The following is a 21,411-nucleotide window of genomic DNA, read 5'->3' as shown; positions in this document are numbered from 1 at the left end:
CCTCTATCTCTGGGTGCCAGGGGCCCAGACCCATTCCATTGGGTCATAAAATGCCCATTTATCTTCTGTCACCATGGTGCTATATCCTCTGTCCTTGGGGCCTCTATCTTTCTTTATGTGTACTTGTTTCTTTGTTCTCACAGTTCAAAAATGCCTTGTTCCCACAGCTCAAAATGCCTTAGCTTAAACAGACAACTCTCAGGTCTACTATAGCTAACCATTCTTTAGTTATGTGCTTAACTTCTTAACATTTCTATATCAAGATTGTAAGTAAATCTGTCTCCAAAACCAGTGAAACATTGAAAAAACAAGAAGTGTGATATTACAGTGGTAATGACAAAAATAGCTCACTTTCCTACAGGCATAACATGTAGCATATCCCTCCATTCCTCCACAGAAAACAACTGTGTCTGAATTAGCTCTGCTCCGGGGTGGGGGGAAGCATTAGCTCAGCTGCAGCTTCATGAGTATTTCCCTGTGCAGTCACCACCTCCTTTTGTGTGCAGGTGCAGCTGTAAATGAGGTGATCCTGTGAGTCATAGTCATAGTGAGTGAACTGACCTGGATTAAAAATAACCCTCCAAGGAAGAGGAGAGGTAGCAGGAGGAAGTTTTGCTAATCCTGTTTTTCTGTGTAAACCCTCTAAGATGTTTTTGGCACTGTGGGGCAAGAGCAATCAGCCAGGCACCAGGGCAAGAATTAGGAGGAGGATGTTCATAGGAACTCCCTTTAATGGGTGATGCTGCCACAAATCACAGAATCATAGAATGGTTTGGGTTGGAAGGGACCTTAAAGCTCATCTTGTCTCAACCCCCCTGCCCTGGGCAGGGACACCTTCCACTAGCCCAGGTTGCTCAAAGCCCCGTCCAACCTGGCCTTGAACCCTTCCAGGGTCGGGGCAGCCACAGCTTCTCTGGGCAACCTGTGCCAGGGGCTCTCACAGTAAAGAATTTCTTCCTTCTATCTAATCTAAATCTACCCTCTTTCGGTTTAAAACTGTTACCCCTCATCCTATCCCTACACACCTCGATAAAGAGTCCCTCCCCACCTTTCCTGTAACCCCTTTAAGTACTGGGAGGCCACTCTAAGGTCTCCCTGTGATACTGAAAAAGCTGGTTGAAATACACTCTCTAAGACTTAGTTTAAAGTTTTAGAAAGCAGGGATTCTTTATTGCAGTGCTGGGTGCATGGGGGATCGCTCCGCCTATAGTGCACACCCAAGCTTCTTAGGTTACATCTTAAATGCAGGTACCTTATACATATTCATAGGGTTACACAATACAAACATACATATACATAACTAAGGTGGGGTTTAGTTCAAAAGGCTTGTGTCAGCAGTTCTGGAATGTTTATGTCATCTTTGCGCCTGCGTGTTGCTTCCTGGTAGTCGTCTTCGGGGGTCTTCTGGAGGAAGGCTGGCAGTCTTGCTTGCTGTCAACTTTTCCCCTTTCTCCAATTACAACATTTTCAGACCATAAAACCTGTTTCTTCTGGTTGTCCTGCTTGTTAGCCCCCTTACCTAAGAGATGTTGCACGTCCTTCGGCCTCGGCTTAGTCATTGGGGTAATAAATCGCCTTTTATCTTTCGTTGCCATGGTTTTCGTTCTTCCTGTCCTTGGGCCTCAGTCTCCGTTTTCAAAGCTCAGTAATTCTTTAGTTAAACATACAGTCTCCTGGCTTTTAACCTTGTTAGTCATTTTATTCTATGTTATGATTATTGTCCATTTTCCAAAGTACCCCTGTATTACCTGGAGCCTTCCCTTCTCCAGGCTGAACCACCCCAACTCTCTCAGCCTGTCCTCACAGGGGAAGTGCTCCAGCCCCCTGATCAGGGAAAAGAAATGTAAATAATATTCTAACCTACAGCTAAAAACCAGCATTCTTTTATTGAAAGGGAGTCTTGTCTCAAAAACGTGACAGAGAAGCACTTGTCCATAAAGAGCAAGACTTTTTATTTAAAGACAAATGTGTAATTACTTTTATTGTTGACAATCTGCTTACCTTGTCTGGTTATAAAAAGTCTGCACTTAAATATTCTAAGATTTAATTAAATCATTCAAGAAATGGCAATAGAACTGTGAATGTTCTTAAATTCCACTCTGTTTCCATCTAGTAACACCCATCCAGCAGTTGTGAAAGAAGGGATTGACAGTACATCAGTTTTGTGTTAGGGCTGGTACAAGGGGAGAGTGATCAGGGTGGTCTTCAGCTTGGGATTTCTGAACTGTGGGTTTGAGTGATTCTTCAGGAATTTGTACCCTTTTGGTGTTACTTGCTTGTAGAGCCTGGGGTGAGCAGACTGTGAAAGTATAGCGGCACTGGTAGAAGCTTTGAAAATTGTCACTGAAAGGACTCGGTAGGATTTAAGATTAGCTATGTTAGGTTTTTGGTTCATTGGGCTCTTGCAAACTAACAACATAAAGGGTATGCTGAAGGCTTTTTTTTTTTATTTTGTTTTTTCATGTTACTCCATGTGTTACGTGTTTCTAGTATGTTTCTAAGAAATTACGATTTTCTTTAGTTTATCCTTGCAGGAAATGTTTTTAATTTGTCTTTGTATTTAGTCCATGGTCTGAGGAATCCTTGAGATCTCTGTGAATTAAAGCTTTTTTCTGTAAGTTGAAACTGTCTTGTATAAGTGTTTTCAGGCTTTCTAAACCTAAATGTTTTTAAGACTGAGAATTATCTGAGTTGCTTTTTGAGGGGTGATATTGTCTCTTTGGACTTGGTACATCATTGCTAAAAATCTGCGTAACTTACAAGGTAACGTGAATATTTTTGTCCTGCTGGCTTCAAAAGTAATTTTGCATTGGGGAATGTACTTGTAGCCATGGAGGTGCATCTCTGCCTTCTCTTTCTTGCAGAAAGGATGATTTTATACCTGCTGGAGAGGACTCCTGCACAGAACCCCACCCTGGCACTTTTAGCTGTCACACTGGCCCTTGTACATTTTCCTTCAGTTCTGAGACTTCTCTTCCGTTGCCTGCTTGTTCTTTTTTAATGAGAAGCAAACACTGCTCTGACTTGCACCTACTACTGCTCCCCACCTTGGGGCTGGACCCAGGCACTGTAGTGTACACTTTCTATGTGGGCTTCTCCAAAACCAGAGCAGGAGCAGTCCGTTCATCCCTCCTGTGTTCTCTGGTTAACTTGTTCCTTCTACCTTAACTGGTTCAGCATTCCTAAAATTCCCTGCTTTTTATGTTTTTGACATGAAAACATAGCTTATGTTTATCCTAAGTACTGGTTGAGTAACACTTGGCAGTTCCTGCACCTTAGCTGAGTTGGTGTAACTGTGGAACTAGACGATAACCTGGGTCAGGATGCAGGGCAGTGTTAAAACAACCATCCTCTTGTCCGGCCTGGAGTGCCGTGTTGCTCTGCACACTGCTGTCCCAGGGTCCGCGTGGAAGCGCCTCAAGAGCGGAGCAGGGGTGGATTATACAGAAATTTCTCAAGTGCTCCTCAAGCTGTTACATTTCTGGCAGCAGTTATCAACAGTAACGTGACAGGTCAGGGCTTGCTGCCTTCCTGAAGATGCTGTTTGGTGCATGGCTGGAGAATGTGGCACCCTGGTGTTTGTATGTTCAGATTGCTGCTGGTAAATTCAGGAGTTTCTGATATCTCAGCAACTTACTTACCTTCTTAGGTTAGAAACAAATATCCCACTGTTTATTAAATGGAGGCATAAAAAATATTTAAAAAAAATCTTCAGATTTTCAGAACCTTGTACCTTTAAAGGACAAACTTACTTCCACTTGAAACTAAAAACGTGTAATTGAAATAATGTATAGTAGAGAAACATTTTGTTTCCACAAAGTCAATGAAGAAGACTTGAGCGCCCAGTAAAAAGAATTCTGTTCTTTTGGTTTTAAATTAAGGCCAATTCTTTAGAGAAGTGACAAGAAAAGACTTGCTTCTTACCACTTGAAAGATGGCTCTGTATGCCTGCATAGCTTGGAAAAGATCCTCTTATGCTGGCTGGTGATGTAGTTGTAGGGTGTATCACTAGCTACACTGAGTAATGCATTTCTCTTCTGTTTCTGAAAGACTATCTTTGTATCGATTAATGCAGGGGAACAGCTGCCTTCTTTCATTAGAAAGTATAGCTGTATAATGTTTTACAGTGACAGTGTTTTCACCCAAAATTCGCGATTGAAATAAATAACCACCTAAAAAAGATTCAATAAATCATGCTAACCCATCAAAAGTTTGTTTGCACTACATTTATACTATTGCCACAAAATAAACTTCTAAGAAGACTTTCTAAAGCATTAAGCTGGGCTGACAAGATAGCAATTGATTTATAAGCAAGGAAGAAACGCTGGAAGCTGCTTGACTACCATGTCTTGAAATCATAATTTTTCCCAAGATTTGTTTGAATCACTTAATTGCCTTGTGTAGTAAGACCAGAAACTGTCAGCTTCTGTTCTAGGAGAGCAGAAGTTACAGAGGAGATGAGGATAACATTACTTATGTTACAAATCAAATAGGAAAACTGCATCATTTCAGGATATTGTGCTCACAGTGCAGCAAAACTGAGAGGTATGTCAGCTATGAGGTAGGAAAAACGAACTGGAGAGGGATGTCTGGTAATCATGCTGTCCTTTGCAGGGTATGTTCTTAGGTACTAAATGTTAACCTAGATGTGTTTAGAATTGACATATAATGTGCAACCTGGGATATGGGAGAGGACCATTAGTTAATTGTTTGCATTTAAATAAGATATGTTTTCTAGAATCAAAACATCTCTTGTATTTAAATTAGCATGATATTCCCTGCCTCACATACTTGAACTCTTTCCTAATTCATGTTTTACCCTGTCCCTTTTATATAGATCATCTATTCTTATTTGCCAGTTATGTCCAGTGACAAGACTTCCCTGCTGGCAAACTGTAACATGTACATCTCATTACTTGTTTTAAGGAATTGAAGTTAGATGCAAAGTTTTTTTCCACTGGTTAGAAAATGGAGTGCAAAAAAGTAAGCAGTTCAAAACAGAGTTAAATCAGTATAGCACATTCCGAAATAGGTTTCTCACATGTACATTCCCCAAACATATGTCTTAAAATTGCAGACTGCTCAGTGGGTCTTACTGATATTTGAGGTGTTTTTGTGAATGATTTTGCTGCCTAGTCTTTTAATTTGGTTGTGCTCACAGATCTTTTAAGTTGTTCCTTCCTGATAACCACACTGAGAGAATTATGAGAGAAGCTGTGATAAACTGTAAGATAGCACCCTTCCGTGCCTCGTGTTAGTGTTTAAATCATCTTTCTAATGGTGTAACACTTTCCTTACCTGAAAAGTACTCCTCCTTGGAAGGAAACCAGGGTTATATTAGTGGTCATCTGTGATTGTTTGCTAGAGTCTGAGAATGCAAAGAATGCATGTGTAGAGATAGGGGGAGCTACAAGGCCCCTGAACTCTTGACTTCATGAGCAGCTGCCATCAAATTGTTCCACTGTTCCTTGCTGCTCTTGTCCCCCTCTCAACAGGACTTCTTTCAGAGTCCAACATATCTTCCACCTGTGATCACCTGGGTGACTGTCTTCTGTAACAGAAGTGAGTTGTGTCTATGGTTCTGAAGCTTTAGAGTCTTGTAGTAACTTAAACTGGCAGTTCTTGCCTTCAGTACATTTCTTAGCATCACCTGAAGTTGTCTCAGGACTGAAAAATTTAAATATAAGTGGTCAGTCTCTTGCAGTATTTCTCCAGGTTTGCTTTGCTGAAAGCAGTAGGCAGACCTGGGGCTGCGTATGACAACAATATTCCTGTTGGTTTGGCAGACTTCTGATTTTAGAGTGTTGTGCACTAGCCAGCTAACAACACACATCTCAGTTCAAAATTCAAGGAGGGATCTAATACTGTAGAAGATCTATGTCCCAGCAGGGACATAATTTAGAAAAAAAAAAAACCAACCACAAACAACTGTGTACTTTTGTACTGTTATCTTGCTTTTAACACCAATATCTCAACTTTTGATTTAGGCCTCTGTATTTGTTGGTTACTGAGCAGAATATTGATCTCCGTGAAATGCTTCAGTTGTAAATGTCAGTGAGCAGGAACTCGCACAACACGTTGTAGTAGGAGTAGCGTAGCTGGAATGTGCTTTATTGTTTTTTCTTATATTTGCTTGACAGAGGACACGGTCTGCAGGCACAGATATTGTAGTCCCGACTGTACTGTTCATGAATATTTGTGAAACATGCAGTACGTAGGATGTATAGAATATTGAGCTTGCACCTTTTTATGGGGATTTCAGTGGTCAGAAAAGCTGTAATTTTTTTTCCCTGTTTTCACCATAGAGATATGAGGGAAGACCTGCTCAGCTTTCTGTGATTTTTTTTGCAGGGCACCGTGGACATCTTGAGACATGCATCATGAATTTTCATGTCTCATTAAAGTGTGAGAGATGCTGAAACTTGGCAGGGGAAAGGGAGACAAGAATTGGACTCCATTTGGAATTTAAGCTAAACGGACAGTAATTTGGGGGGAAAAAAAAATCTGCCCTGGATGACTAAGATATACTTTTTCCTTTCAGCTGCTCAGTTTCTGGCTCATTGCTTCTTGTGGTGTGTTACCTTACCTGTTGTGCTCTCTGAAAGTTAAACTTCAAAAAGAAGAAATGCAAATGTTACTGGGCTTCTTGATGTTCAAGTCACTTTAAGTAACTCTCAGATGCATCCCAAAATGAACCTGGCTCCTTTTGCACAAAAGGACAAAACTATTCATTTTCTTTTCCAGGTCATCTGAAAGGGGAGGAGAGTTTGGGGCTGGAATTTTCCAAGCCCATTCTTTCACGAGGCTTTGCACTCATCTCTCTCTCATCCTGACAGGGTTGGAAACATAGTGTAGTCCTGATGCAAGATGTGTTAATACTTAGCATCAGAGAAGAAGTGAGATGCTTGCAGAAATGGAGCAGTTTGATATCAGACTTGAAGCAAGATTGCTGGCATGATGTGTAGGGGCAGTGCAGCCAAATAACAGTGGGACTAGCCTGCTTCTCACAGCGTTGTAGATGTTTCTTGCGAGGCACGTTGTTCCTGTGAAATGACAGGGAGATCTGTGGCAAATGATCAGAAAGTCACTTACTTACGTAAAGGTGGTCTGCAAATCAATTTGATGACATTAGTTCAGTGTTTGTGCTGAATGCTCTCATTCTCCAGGCTAAGCAGAGAACAGCATTCGGCACATAACCGAAATGCTTACTATTTCTTTTTCTTAGGTTCTGTGAAGTCCAGCCCCACTAGGACCTCCGGCTCCCGCTCCAATGTAACACCCACGCATGCACCATGCTGGTGATATCACATCACCCAGGGATCCTGCTGGAGCTTGGAGCCGGCCTACAAGGGGTCAGGTAAGTACCACTTGAAAACAAACTCAGCAACCCGTTTCAAGGGTATCAGTATTTCTTCTTAGTTCTTAAGGCCTAAGAAGAAAAATGTTTTGATGAATAAACTAGATACCCCTGTTTTCTTAGCCTGGCTAATGGGGCATATAATATAATATGTATTGTTTACATTGATGAAAGTTTCACAAATTGATTTGCAGGTCACCTTTAACCTATAAAAGTGTGCATATTTGATTAAGATATGTTTAGTTTGCCATACATACCGTGTTTTCTGCCTTCTCTTACAACATGCTGTGTATTATGTCAGATGAGTTCATGGTTCTGAAAAAACACGACTGGCTGCAGAAATGTCAGGTTTGTTAATGTGACTTTTACAACAATTATTGAACTGAGTTAGGTCAGCGAACCAGCTAGTCGGGTAGTTTTATGTGAAATGTTTGAGATATGCGGGATCTTGTAGCAAACTGATATAGGAAGTTTGTTCTCACTTGCTGAAATTGATGTTTTCTTGTTTGAAATGAGGGTTTGTGTCCTTTCCAAAATGAGCTTGTATTTTTTAAGCTTTGTAAAAATCTTGCTGGTTGAATTCCCTCATCCTTTTTAATCTTGCTCCTCAGTAAGACTGGCAAAATCCTCTGACCAGCTTCTACAGGGCAAACTACCTGTTGTCTGACAAAGTTGCATTAGCAGTTTCTTATCTTCTAGTTTACTTATTTGCCTGTGTTCTGGTATTATGAAAGAAAGTAAACAGATTAGGAGTATTTCCACTTCCTAGAAGATCAGAATATGTGCAGCGTTTTCACCCAGGTTTTTCCCGTCTTCTGTTCATTCTTCTTGTCAACTTTTGAACCTATTGTAATTTCACAGCAGCATCTCTGGGTTGGTGTGCAGTATTAATCCTGTTCAGATGGATCTGTTTGTCAGCTTCTGCAATGGCTTTTTTTTTCCCCCCTACCCTTCTCTGTTCTTCTACAAAATATACTTTTCCTGATTGTTGCTATAGACTGACTTGTGATCCACATAGTGTTTTTCAGCTGGAATTAATATCATAGATCCCAGCACTTGGGAGAGAATGTTTCAGTAACATACAACATGTACATTTGCCTAGTGTTTAGCTCAGAGTACTTTTTGCTTTCGGTGCCCTTTTACGTAGCTCTGCCTTGTCTTTCTGTAGCTTTTCATGCTCCTGTCCACTTGCTTAACTTTTAGTTTGCAAGGCAACAAATGTTACCTACTTCATTGCTCACTGCTTCCTTTTCTGAGTTATAACCACAGACCTGAAGTCTTCATAATGCTGGTGAAGACTAGTCAAGTCTTACCCCATTGCTTAGCATTTTTCAGACACTTCTGAGAGTTGTCATGAATTATAAAGGCAACTCAGCAGTGTGGTAGCGGCTGAGCTAATGACTCCGACTTCTAAAACCATGTTGTGTAGTCTCATGTAGCATCATCTTTATGTTTTGTCAATTAAGTTGTAAGATACAGAATTACAGTGTATTGTCTAGTAGTTCCCAGTATCAGCTGTTCAGCCTTCCTTAAATGATATTTTATCTTAGATGATTTATTTTTTTAGAAGGGATAGCTGTTGCTCAAGAGATTCAGAAAATGACAGAGGCAGACATATCAGAGCCAGGATCTAATACTAGTATGTAAAAGCTGTTCTGAGGTGGAGTGGGTAGAGGGGCACTTGAGTAATCAAATTTGTTCAGTGAGAAGTTTTTTGTTTCAGTGAGAAGTGTGTGAGATGCTCTTTTGCAGTGCTGTAGGGTTACAGCATGCAGGCTGATTCTGATGGATGACACCTGCGTATGGGTAATACTTAGCTTTTTCCTTCTGTCCCATCTGTTCCGTCGCATGGGCAGGGCTTCATTCAGGTGTGTGAGGATGGAGTATAAATGGGGGCTGCATTAGCTGCTGCTTGTAGGTGGCATGAGAGGAGTCACAAGAATGTTGAGGAACATGTGCATGTCGTGCTGATCTGTTTTATAGGAGTCCAGCTTAAGGGTCTCATGAGACCTGGACTTAATCGTAGATGATGCTCTGGGACTGAGTATGGTCTTTTATTATTTAAACAGTGCTAAGTAAAATAATTCACCTCTTTGTGGTGCTGTTTCTCAGGAAACTTTAGAAGGTGTGAACTGTATCCAGTGCTAAGTAGCATTGACAGCCTAGAAAACCTCAACAGCCATTTGTGCTGGACTGTCTTATGCTGACTCTGATCTGTGATGCTCTTGGTGGGCTGGGCTGGGAGTCTCTGGAGGGATATTTTTCTTCATGTACTCTACTGACTCAGTGCAAGCCCCAAGGTGGGATCCCTTTTCGTTTAAGTAGAATGGAGCAGAGCTACAACTCTGAAATTTTTTCTCCTCCCTGCTCTACAAGGACATTTTGAACACAGGAATAAAAAAATGTTTCTTGGCCCTTGAGAGAAAGGAAGTGGCTTGTTTAATGTAAGAGAGCTGTTAAAGAGTTAGTACATTCAGATACGTGATTGTGGTCTTGGTTTTTATGCATAGTGACATCTTTCATGAAGTCTTTCTTTCTCTTTCAGTTTTAAGATAAGTCTGGGACAGGTGACTCACCAAATTAAAGAGGAGTGTGACTTGGCATTCCTGAAAATGAATTTTTTGTAATGAATAGTCCTGAAGTGAACAATGTGATAGTGTTGGGCCACATGGCTTCTCTTGACTCTGACATCTGCAAATATCTCATTTGCTGTTTTGCCCAGTAACACAAGCTGTGTCTCTGTTCTGTCTCAGTGTTCTTCAGAGCTGTTTGTTTTCTTCCAGAATATTTTTCTTGTGTGTTTACTATCCTTGGATTTTTTCTGTGAAGCAGATGTTTCCAAACTCTTGGTTTTCTGAAACATTGGCTGCTCAGTGATGTGAGCTCAGGCCATTAACTGTATGAGAGGCTGGGAGAATACAAGACCCAAGGTATCAAGAGGGTTTCTTTCTCCAGAGGGAACAAGCACTGTCTGAGGGATTTCAAAATGCATTTAGTATTTTTCATTGACACTGTGATCTGGCTGAAGCAACATGTAGTTGTCAGGGTAATGTCTTGAGAGGTGAGTGGCAATAGGGATGTAAATTGGGAATAAAGACAGAGGGAAGGTGACAGTCGAGTTGGTGGTAGGTATGTATCCTGTGCCATTGTGAGCCATGGGAAGTGTTCAGGAAACTGTAGCATGAAGACAGAGTACAACCCTTTTTGTCCTTCTCAGGAGAACCTGATGGAGAGACTTGTTGGACAGAGTTCATACTGCTTCTACCAGCTGTGCTTCTTGGCAGTGGAAATAACCCGCAGAAATACCTGTCTTTCAAACAGGTATGAAGTTTGCAAGCCAAGTGAGGATGGCCTGGAGTATGTTACTCTCTCTGTTTACTTTCGGGAGAAGACAATGAGGCAATCCAGCAATACTTCAGGGACCGTACTCTTTGGTCAGCCACTACTGATATCTGTGCCGAAACACAAGCTCACAGTGGATCACTTGTACAGTGTGGTTTCAGAGCAGATTGGGTAAGTCATGTCTGTACCGTTGAATCCTATGCAAAGTTCTAGTGGTCACTTATTCAATTACACTACAATAGGATTACTGCATCCTTGTTAACGGGAAGAATTTTCCTTGGTTTTTGTGTGGCATATAAACCAGGATTTGCATTGCATTAGTGTCTGGAGGCATGTCAAGGTCCTGTTTTTTTGGGCTCTGTAAAAGCAGGCTGTAAGATAATGCTGGTGGTGGTCACAAGGGAAGCTATCTGCTTGGTGGTGCAAAACGGGTCAGGAGCAGAACTCAGGCTGTGTTTTCAGGGCTCTCAGATGGGGCCACCATAACTTATTTTTGCCTTTTCCATCTAACACCAGTAAAACTTGGAACAAGCAGTGAGAACAGAGACTTACTGAATTGTTGTTGTTTGACTCATTCTGAGACCTTTTGGCCTGTAAATGATGCTGTAAAGGATGGGTTCCGGTTTGCTGAGGGGGATTGGACAGCAAGAACTTAGGATGGAGAGGGGTGCTGCTCTTCTGATGTAGAGCTTTGGTATGATTGTATGATAAACATATTCCCTCTCTTTAGCCGCTATGTGAAACTCCCTTTGGCAGAAGAATACTCTGCGCCCTGCCCAGACAAAGGAACCTGCAATGGCTCTAATGGTGTGGTTGAAGGTAAAGTCCTTTCAAAATTGGCTGGAAGTTTTTTGGCACTTAAAGGTTTTTTTTATTAGCATTTGTTTGGTGCTGTGTGTATTTGGCTTAATCTCTAGCAGATTGTTTCTTCACAATGATTAAACCATGCTATTGCATAGGATTTCTGCATGGTATGGTGTGAATTCTTGCAGAAGGTTTTCCTTCTAAGGGAGATCAGATATGCGTAAGCAGCAGCAGGACTACAAGGTGTGGTGTGCATTTATCTTGACTGATATTAGGGAAGTCTTTTCTTCCCTACTAGGTGTTCAGGTGCCTCCCTCCAGAGGCAACTCCTTTCCTAATAGGCCTTTTGGTGATGAAAACTGGCCTGTTAGGACACAAAGACAAGTTCTGGAGAAATAAAGTGGAAATGATGTTTTCTATTCATGGACCTAGAATCATGAAGTCTTATTCCTAGGATAGATGCTTACAAGGAAGCTTTCAACACTGATGGCAAATGCATGTTTCCCTTTCCTCTTTGAAATGATTCACTTGTGCTGCTTGAGAATAACAACTGGAACGAGGTAAATAAGGAAAAAAATCTGCCCATTTTTCCTGAAGAATGGAAATAACTTCCCTGGAGACTTACATATTCCCTTCTGTAAAGATACCCAACTGCAACCTTGATGATTCTCCCTTGGGGTGTTTATTAGGGTGTGCTGTCAGACGATATGATTGTTAGCCTTCTGTGAACTGAGCACTCTCCATCATGCCTGATACTAGGATATAAAACCCAGCACATTACCTGGCATCTACTAACAGAAGAAATACATCTCCAGATGTAGTGGTTAGCAAGCACAGTTTTCTTTTTCTGCATGTCTTTTCATTACTTTCTGAGTAATCAGTGTGTATGGCAACAGGGTCATGCAAACCGCTGTCCGTGTGAGATGTCAGTCTAAGCTTTCGCTGAAGCTCTTTAATATTGTGCTTGTTTTAAATGTTGCCAGGTGACATTGAAGAGATGGAGCATCAGGATGGCGGACAGGAAGGCAAGGAGAAGCTGGCAGAAGTTGATCCCTGCCACTCTGAGGGTTGTATGCAGATCGAGTCAGCAAGAGACCTGCAGCCTTGCAAGAAGCGGCATTTCACTTTTAGCCTTGTGAATTCCTCTGGGACCTCTGAGATAAACTCCATTGTAGAAGGGAAAATCTTAAAATTAAATGGTAATTATTATCTTGCTATGTTTTTTTTCTTCTTTCTCCTTACACCTTTACAATAAATGTTTCTTCTTTCTTGTAGCTTTTTCTGCACTTGCTGTTGACTGGGATTCTGATACGCGAAGGCTACTTTTTGATGAACAGGAGGCACAGGTTGTAGTATGCTCTTTTCTTAAATATCTGTATGTAAACTTGCATGGTACTTAAAAGATTACAGTAGATGGTGAAATGTAGGTGTAGCTCCCTTCATAACAATTGGAATCACCAGCATGAGATGTATTTACTTAAAATCTTTTAGTGATAAAATCTGTAGATTTATAATTGCTGATCTATTTCCAGTGTGTTCTGAAAAGTAGACATTTTAATTTTAGAGCTAAAGAGTCTAGTTCATAGTCCATTCAAGAAACAAAACAAACCCCCAAAACCTGATAGAAACCTGAAACCAAATTCATAGTCTGGTAGAAAGCTCATTATTCTTTCTGTGAGAGTTCTGCTGGATCGTGTTTTGTAACAAAATAACTGTTTTTACTCTTTTGCAAAAAAACCCCAAACCCACCAACTTTGAAGGAGGGACATACTATATTTTCTCTTGCAGAGTGTTTGTAACACAAGAATGGAATGACTGGAAGCTTGAGATGATTGGGTGGGTGGGAAAGGGGGGGCCAAAAATAGGCAGCATGGTGAAAGTGAGCGTGTTCCTTTTTGTGATGTCAGGGATTAAAGACTTATGTGGAATTGAATAAAGCATGCATGTCTTTCACTAGGCATTTGAAAAACATGGAAGTATGTTACAACCACAGAAGAAGAAGGCTGTGGTAGCCCTCAGAGACTGCATAGAGCTCTTCACTACTATGGAAACGCTTGGTGAACATGACCCGTGGTAAGAGCCTCTGCCTGCCTGCCATGTTTATTGTAAAATGCCATAACTGTTTGAGTTCATATTGTCATGGGATTCTGATAATTGCCCGGGTCTGTCCTTTTGTCTTAATCTGTGAGAAGTCTATCAATTCTGTGTTAAGTCATTGACTCAACAGGTTGCAGATGTTGGTTAATAAAAAGTATTTGTTTCCTGCCTTTATTTTTTTAAAAAAAAAAAGTGGCAGTGGGCATGTAGCTTCCAAAGATCAGGCTATTTTTAATTCCCCAGTATACCTCTGTCTTCCAGACAGTGTCAGAGGAAGCAGTTGTGGTAATAAAGAGTGAAAGCATGTACTTACCTTAGGGTTTAATTCTGTATTATTTCTAGCTTGAACCAGTCCTGACCCACTCCTAAGTCTATCAAAAATCCGTAGTCCAGAGGGGCTAGGAACAGCAGATCCTAAGTGACCAGATTGTGATTACTGTGTATGCAGGTTTTTGGAGGTTGTTTGCTAGCTGTGTAAGAAAATTACTTAGGTGATTGTTTATTATTAATTTTCAATTACATGCTGTAGATGTGTTTGCAACTGTTATCTGTTTGAGCTGCATCAGGAGATAATAAAGAAGTAATGGGACCTTTAAACCTTTTTTTAAAGTTACAGAAGAAAAATTAATCTTTGTACAATGTTCAGTTAATGCACTTGCCATAGCATTTTGCCTATAAAGTGAAAGCAAGTTGCAGTTTGGAAACCTCTGAGGAAGTGTGTTCATCTGCATATTCCAGAGCCAGAATGCTTTCTTAAGGCAGGGACTGTACTGTGCCGTTGAGGCATCTTTTAATGGAAGGCCAGAGGCTTTTCTTTCAACGTAGTCATTAATTTCCTTGTTTGTTACTCCTTCCTCAGGTACTGCCCTAACTGTAAGAAACATCAACAGGCCACAAAGAAGTTTGACTTGTGGTCTTTGCCCAGGATTTTGGTAGTGCATTTAAAACGCTTCTCATACAGCAGATACTGGAGGGATAAACTTGACACTGTTGTGGAATTCCCTATCAGGTAGGTTTCTTTCCTTGAGCTAGGAAGAGCTTGAAGAAGCTGGTCAAGAGAAATGTACTTCTGATGTTACTGTTGGGTGGGCTTGTTATTAAAGCTGTAACTGGAACAGCTCTGTCTTCTGGGTTTGAATTGCAAAACAGTAGGCATGAGTTGAGTTGGTTGGGTTTTTGGTGTGGTTATTTTTTTTTGTTAATCTTAACCTTAATTAGATCTGCATGATTCAAAAGAACACTAGTTACTAGCAGTTGCTGTTTCTTCTGAAATTAGGTTAAAACCATGTAGTTCTGCTGAACCAAGAGAACTTCTAGAGAGAATTTAGCAAATTTATTGGGCAGAGCTGCTCTTGTAGTACTGAAGATTGCACAAGTACAAGATGAAAGCCTGCCTCATTCCTCTGCTTCTGCTTCTCAGCATCCTGCTGCAGGATGAAGCATATTCCTTACTACTCCTATCTCAGTTTTCATGCCTACACAGGGACACTCTGAACTGTCTTTTATTCAGCACCTCCCTCTAAATCTTTTGGCAGCACTTGATGGGTTTACCAGGACCTGCCCTGTGTGGGAGGAGTAACGTGTCTGGTCTTTAAGAACATTTGGCTGTTGAGCAGCAGAGTGCAGCACTCACCACCAGTGCTGCCTGCCTGCAGAGCTTCACTGGTGTCATGCATCACTTTTTAGAAAGTGCTGGTTACTGGTGTACTGATACTTTTGGGTTTCCTTCCAGGGGTTTAAACATGTCCGAGTTTGTTTGTGACCCAAGAGCAGGCTCATATGTGTATGACCTCATTGCAGTTTCCAATCACTATGGAGCCATGGGAGTAGGCCACTGTGAGTAACTGCTTCTTTGTCCTTTGTGCACAAGGAAATATAGGCAGAGGGGTCACGAGAGGGCTCAGTGCATTGGAGACCTCCCCAGGACTGTCTAATCCAAAACTTAGCAGTGTTCTGTATGCAGGTGAACAGCATATTGGAAGATAATGTCCTTCCTATTAGGATCTGCAGAGCAGCTAGCCAGCTTGCATAGTTTGCAGCTGCCTGAGGTCTGACTCTGATGCCTGTGTCATCAGAGCCATTAGTAGTCCTCAGAGCGTGTGATGGTGTTCCCCAGTTTGGAATCAAGATTTTTCAATGCCAAACGTGTAATTGTGGAAAGGAGCTTCTTACTGGAGAGTGCTGGGGAGAGTCCTCAATATAAGCTGTCAGTTCATCTCCAGGACTCAGCCGGAGGGCAGCTGCTTGTCCAGCGTGGGTGCAGCATCACAGCTGCAGTGCGGAGATTGCCAGCAGTCGAGGCAGCCAAGCAGGAGCTGCCAGGTTCCCTTGGTGGTGAGACGAGGTCTGACAAGCAGCAGTTGCTTGTAGGCCAGGCAGACAGAGCAGAGGGCACACCTCGTCGTGAAGCTAGGTCTGATGCCTTTCTGCGTTTCCTGTCCTGAATTCTGTTTGCTGCAGTAGCAATTTAAAACACTTTTTTTTTTCTCCCCCCTTTTCATTTTCCTTTGTTCCAGACTTTTTCTAAAACAAGCCACAAACAAATGTGTAGTTCTTGGGACCTCTTGGTTGCACAGCTGGCACTAGCTTGCAGTAGAATGTCTCCGCTTTTGCACTGACAAGAGCTCACTTAGCAGGGAAAATGTTATGCCATCAGGAGAAAAAATCCCTTTGTTATATATGACAAGTCTGTATTTTCTGTCACTGGTTTTGTTGCAGCATAGATGAAATGCATCTGTAGGTGAGTTCCCTATATCAGGTGTCCATGCAGATCTGTGCTGTAGATGATGCTTCTAGAATTACCCAGAAGCATTTTGCTGTGAGAGGATGCTAACTGCTGTTTGGCAGTGTATGTGCTTAATTCAGAGGGTGTATCACTGTGGGATAGCATCAGCTGAAGGGGGGTATAGTTTGGGATTGGAGATCATAGTTACAGAAGTCTTGGAAGAGACTTTGCAGGACTTCAGTCCAACTTTCTTCTGGAGTGAGGACTCTTGCAAGCACTAGATCAGATCCATCATCATCAGAAAACTTTTTTCATGTGAAAAATACGAAAATGCAGTCTTGAACTGTGTGTTTGGGAAAGCTCTGACTCAAGGGGGGGTGAACAAAACACTATATTTTTTTTTCCTAAGTTTCTTTGCCCTGTATCTCAGCTATCAGGGGTAAGTCTGGTATGTGGGACGTGGTTCTAGACTAGCTGGACCAGCTAGCATGTTCTAGAAGATGTGTATGTTGGTGGACTAGGTTTGGGGTAGTTGATGTCACAGCTAGCTCCTGGCCTCCCATGCACACTCAGTTTGAGTCTCGAGCATCACTGGTGCAGTGCTGGTGGCGTGGCGTTGCCTACCTGTCTCCCCCGGAGTACTGAGCTGCAGTGTCTTCTCCTGACAGACACGGCCTACGCAAAGAACAAAGTGAATGACAAGTGGTACTACTTTGATGACAGCAGTGTATCAGTGGCTTCAGAAGACCAAATAGTGGTGAGTATTTGGCCTGAGGCTAATTGAGTTTGTGCTGAAACTGTGGTTCCCTGCTTTGGGCATTACGTTTCCAGCCGAGCTGTGTGGATTGTTTCAGATGGTTTTCTTCTTTGTTTGGTAGACAAAAGCTGCGTATGTGCTGTTTTATCAGCGCCGAAACAGTGAGGAACATACTGCCCCATCTCCTCCCCAAGAAGAGTGTGACGGCATGGATACCAACTAAACATCTCCTCCAGCGCTCGGCCACCATGTTAGCGGTTGCTCTTCTAAAGCCATGCCTGAGGCGTCTGAAAATTTTTCTTCCTTCTGTAGGAGTCAAGCAGAAAATCTGGCACTGAAAGATTCAGTGCTGGGTATTGCAGAATAGCACTGGAGAGCCAGGAATAGGTGCTGACACTTGGGTATTTAGAGGCCAAAAATAATATATATTGGAGCTTCAATAAAGTTCTTTTTAAAATCTGGCTGAGCTGTGTGGCTAGAGGCAGGGGCTGGGGCTGGGCTGGGGCTGAGGGTTGTAGCTGGGGTCAGGAGAGCACAGCCTGAGCTGGAGGCCTGGTCACAGCTGAGCCTTGCAGGGGCCCGTGGAGGAGTACGGTGGGTACGATTCTGTGAATCGGCTTGGGGGCTTCCTGCCAACTCTTTGGTGTTGCTGTTGGGCCCTGCCTGTGTCAGGGTGGCTTGTTGCACCCTTTCTGGAAGCTCAGTTCAAATCTTTGTACATCTGACCTGTCTGTTGCAGTCTCTGCCATCATACCTTGGTCCCCTTGCTAAGGAACAAATGTTTCTCTTTCTTGTGTCCTTTCCCTGATGCATTTGAGGCTCTTCTGGGCAGTTTTGACTCTGCCTTTTTCATGTGAACACCAAATCCTGTAATGTAGGGAACCTCACCAGAAGTGAATCACACCTGCCTGTGGTGTGGTGTATGTGCAGGCTGATCCCCACAGCGATGCAGGATGCAGCTGTTCTGGCTCTGGCTGCCGTTCTTCTGCAGAGAAAATATCATCCACGAGGTTGGCGATTTCTTGTCCTCTCCATCCATCTACACCCCTCGCTTCCAGGCTGCTCTGTAAGCACTTTTCTGCTTTCACCATTTCTCCTATGGTTTGTGCAGTGGCAGCATTTTTATCCTTTTTTGCTCATTTATGTGACTCCTTGGAGTGTTTTCTCCAGCAAAGCTCAGCACTGTGTCCCCAGAGCTGTTGCCTGTAAGGATGACAGCCCAATGCAACGGACTGTGTGTGTAAGTTTTCAGCTCTTTCTCCTGCGACTTATTTTTCTGGACTGCTCTTTCAGCCTTTCTCCTCCTCCCTTGAGTGCTGCCCTTTAGATCCCCCACCCCATCATCTTCTGTGAGGCTGCAGATGTGATGGTCCTGTCCAAGGTCTCTCTTTGCCTTACCTGTTTGATAGTTCTGCTCCATCCTTTTGGCACAACTGGCAAATGCTCTTCCCTCTGTCCTCCTTTACTGTCTGTGTTACTTGTAGGATGTGAGTCCAGCTTTCTTCTTGAATGAGGACTTCTGTGATCACTAGATAAGTCAGTCCTCAGTGGAGAACTGGTCTTCCATGTGGAAAATGGGAAAAATCTAGAGCCTTAGTCTGTGTTTTTTAAGGAAAGATCTAGCTCAAGGCGGTTAACTGAACAGGAGGATTTTTTCCTTCTTGGAGCCAAGTGTGTTGGCAGAACAAAAGGCTAAGACAGGCTACTGCCCTGCTTTTTTTCCCCCCGGAAGGTGTGCTTGCAGCCACTCGCTCTTCTGTGCACAGTCCCCACTGTATGCTGACTGTTCTGATGGTCAACATAACAGTGGTCATCTATTTAACTCCAAATATGCCAGCTCAGCTCCCTTTCTGCAGCTCCCAGTGACAAGCCCCATAGGAAGTTGTGTGCCCATCCCTGCACCTCTGCTGTGCTGCAGCCAAGCAAAAGCTCAGCCAGCTACTCGCTGTCTTCTGCTCCAAGCAGTGGGCAGGGAGGGCAGCACGTGCAGCCCCTTAGCCAGGGCACTGGAAGGCGAGGGAGAGGAGGAGGGAGGGCTGCCTCTAGCTGACACACTAAGGTGGTGATCCTCTTCTATAGAATTTTGCTTTCAAAGCATGGAAATCTGAATTTTGAGATCAGAATTGCTTAGTTGCTTCTGCTCTTCTGGTTTTGGGGTTGCTTGGAATTTTTACAACTCTTAATATTGTATTTCTGTTTTTTCCCTTGTTGCTGACGGGAGCATCCAAAAAGCAATTTTTAAGCTGTAGCACTGCACTGAATTACTCTGATCAGCATTTTTTTGTTCATTTTACCCTGAAAGAAAAGCATGTGGGCATTTCAAAACAGGGAAGAGAGGAAAAGGAGGGGAGTAAAAGACCTTTATAAAAGAAAAATCAGTTTGAATTAGCCTTTGTTATCCTCCTCGACTCCCTACCTGTGCTGATACTGAGAAATGCATCAGTGGGGCTAAATCTCCAATGCTCAGATGCTGAACAGACTGTTGTACTGCAGAAAAAGTGGCCCAGCTCTTACTTTCTCTGCCTCTGAGCTGATGGGCTTTGGCTGGTGTGTGTGTGCTGTAATACCAGACCTGTTTTTTAGACTAGCACTTTGTAAGTGGCTGGCTCTATTGTACAAAGAGGAAAATTAAAGAGTGGTTTGCACTGAAACTGGGTTTTGTTGTATTTGCAGCTTTCATTATGCGACCTGACACTGCTGGTTGTGGGGATGCCTGGTGCTCCAGGAGCCCTTTTGGCTGGGGGAGAGCGAGTCCTGCAGAGCCAACCCCTCCCTGCTCTGCCAGTGGGGATCTGGGAGAAGAGCAGCCGTTGCCTGCACTGCTCCGTACATCTGAGAGTTTGTGCTCACTCCAGGGTTGCCTTTTCTCTCCTGTGGTGCTGGGTTGCTGATGCCTGGTGCTGTAGCAAAGCCCATCCTCATCTTTCTGTGGCACTGGGAGGCCTCAGCTATGGCTTCCTCATCGTTCCTCTTCCTCTGCAGATCTTGGGGGAGGGGGTGGGGGGCAGTTCCTGGCCTTCCTCCTGTCCATTTTCTCTGGGGATATCAGGGCTGCTTGTGGCTGTGCCACTGACATAGCTGTCCTATAGTTGCTGCAATTTCCTCCTCAAGGCAACATGAACACATGTACGAGCGGGCTGGAAAAGCCAGAGGAAGTTGAATGCAACAGGCTTGTGTGCATTTAGCACTGGGGTGCGTGCAGGGAATCTGGGGGATTGTCAAAATCTTGCAGGTCAAGGTGGGCTGTGAAGCCCCAGTAAGGAGGTTTTAAATCCTCATGTTGCAATTACAGTGTAATAGTGAAGGAGCTTGATCCTAGCTGGAGCCTCAGAGAGGGTTAGAAGAGAGCCTTAATGTAGAACAGCAGGTGGTGAGCTTTGCTGTGAAATGCTGACCTCCAAAGCACGGCCTGAAACCCATCATGGGAAGAAGGGAAAGCGAAGCAGCAGCTTTTGGATGCGGAGGTGTCTGGGTGTTGTATGTCAGCGTGCAGGCTTGCAGGAACGGCTTATACAAGAACGCTGAGGGCATGAAGTGAAATGAAATGCCCCGCTGCGAAAGGGAGGGAGAAATAACCTGGAACACAGGCTGTGGTGGTGGTGAAGCAGTCATTAGCATTCAGGAAGGAGATCTCTGAGGCAGAAAAGAACATATCTGAGCTATGGCTCCTGTTCAGAGGGGAGATGATTTTGGTAACAACAGAAGGCTGTGTGTCAGTCCTGGTTCAGCTCCTGCTTTGAAGAGGGTGTGCAATTTCACCCTGAAAAAAAGGGCTTAGAATACAGAGGAGGAAAAAATAACAGCCAGAGAGTATGGAAGAGCTGCTGTTTAAGAAGTGTTTTCCCAGGTTAGGACTTTTCTCTCTGGAGAAGAGAGATCTGAGGAGCTCCTGCAGGACAAGCCAGGAACAGTTGCTCCCTGTTCTCTATGGTGCAAGAAGATGGGCAGGCAGGAGGTTTAAAACAAAGTATTTATTTTCCCCATCTGGCACAGTAAATAACTGAGCGGGACTACAGGAGCAGCCAGGCACCCCTGCTGGGTGTTGGTCCTGCTGCCAGCCTGGCAGGTGGGAGGGGCTCTACCCAGTCTGAGGTGCTTATACATGGACTTGGGAAGGATTAAATTAACAGGGAGAGACTGTGTGTTTGCTACCTCTGCGTAGAAACGCCATCTCTGGCTCTCCTCTGCCCAAACACCTCTGAGGAGCTGCTCTGGCCCAGAACAAAAGCAGCAGAGGGGGACAGAAGTTGCCCTCATGAGCACCGGTGGCTCCACCAGCAGGTTGACAGGGGCAGAAGCAGCCGATTGCAGCACTGGGGAGCCCTGGTG

The 21,411-nt window shown here is 43.3% G+C and overlaps 1 protein-coding gene across 5 annotated transcripts in view; it reads left to right on the top strand.

The window, feature by feature from the left end:
- Positions 1 to 19,733, top strand: part of USP4 (ubiquitin specific peptidase 4) — a 48,248-nt gene extending 28,515 nt beyond the window's left edge. For 2 of the 5 annotated variants that reach the window (XM_074836285.1, XM_074836286.1), the window contains 9 exons: positions 10,679 to 10,870; positions 11,430 to 11,518; positions 12,487 to 12,702; positions 12,779 to 12,849; positions 13,461 to 13,576; positions 14,460 to 14,609; positions 15,333 to 15,436; positions 16,994 to 17,082; positions 17,204 to 19,733. In XM_074836285.1, the coding sequence (XP_074692386.1) occupies positions 10,679 to 10,870; positions 11,430 to 11,518; positions 12,487 to 12,702; positions 12,779 to 12,849; positions 13,461 to 13,576; positions 14,460 to 14,609; positions 15,333 to 15,436; positions 16,994 to 17,082; positions 17,204 to 17,305 (1,129 nt within the window). In that variant the 3' untranslated portion in view covers positions 17,306 to 19,733. The other 3 variants (XR_012624719.1, XR_012624720.1, XM_074836288.1) reach the window with 3 other exon arrangements.
- The last annotated feature ends 1,678 nt before the right edge of the window (positions 19,734 to 21,411 follow it).

This window comes from Strix aluco, chromosome 11, assembly GCF_031877795.1.
Source record: "Strix aluco isolate bStrAlu1 chromosome 11, bStrAlu1.hap1, whole genome shotgun sequence".
NCBI lineage: Eukaryota > Metazoa > Chordata > Aves > Strigiformes > Strigidae > Strix > Strix aluco.
This window is presented reverse-complemented; position numbering and strand designations above follow the sequence as displayed.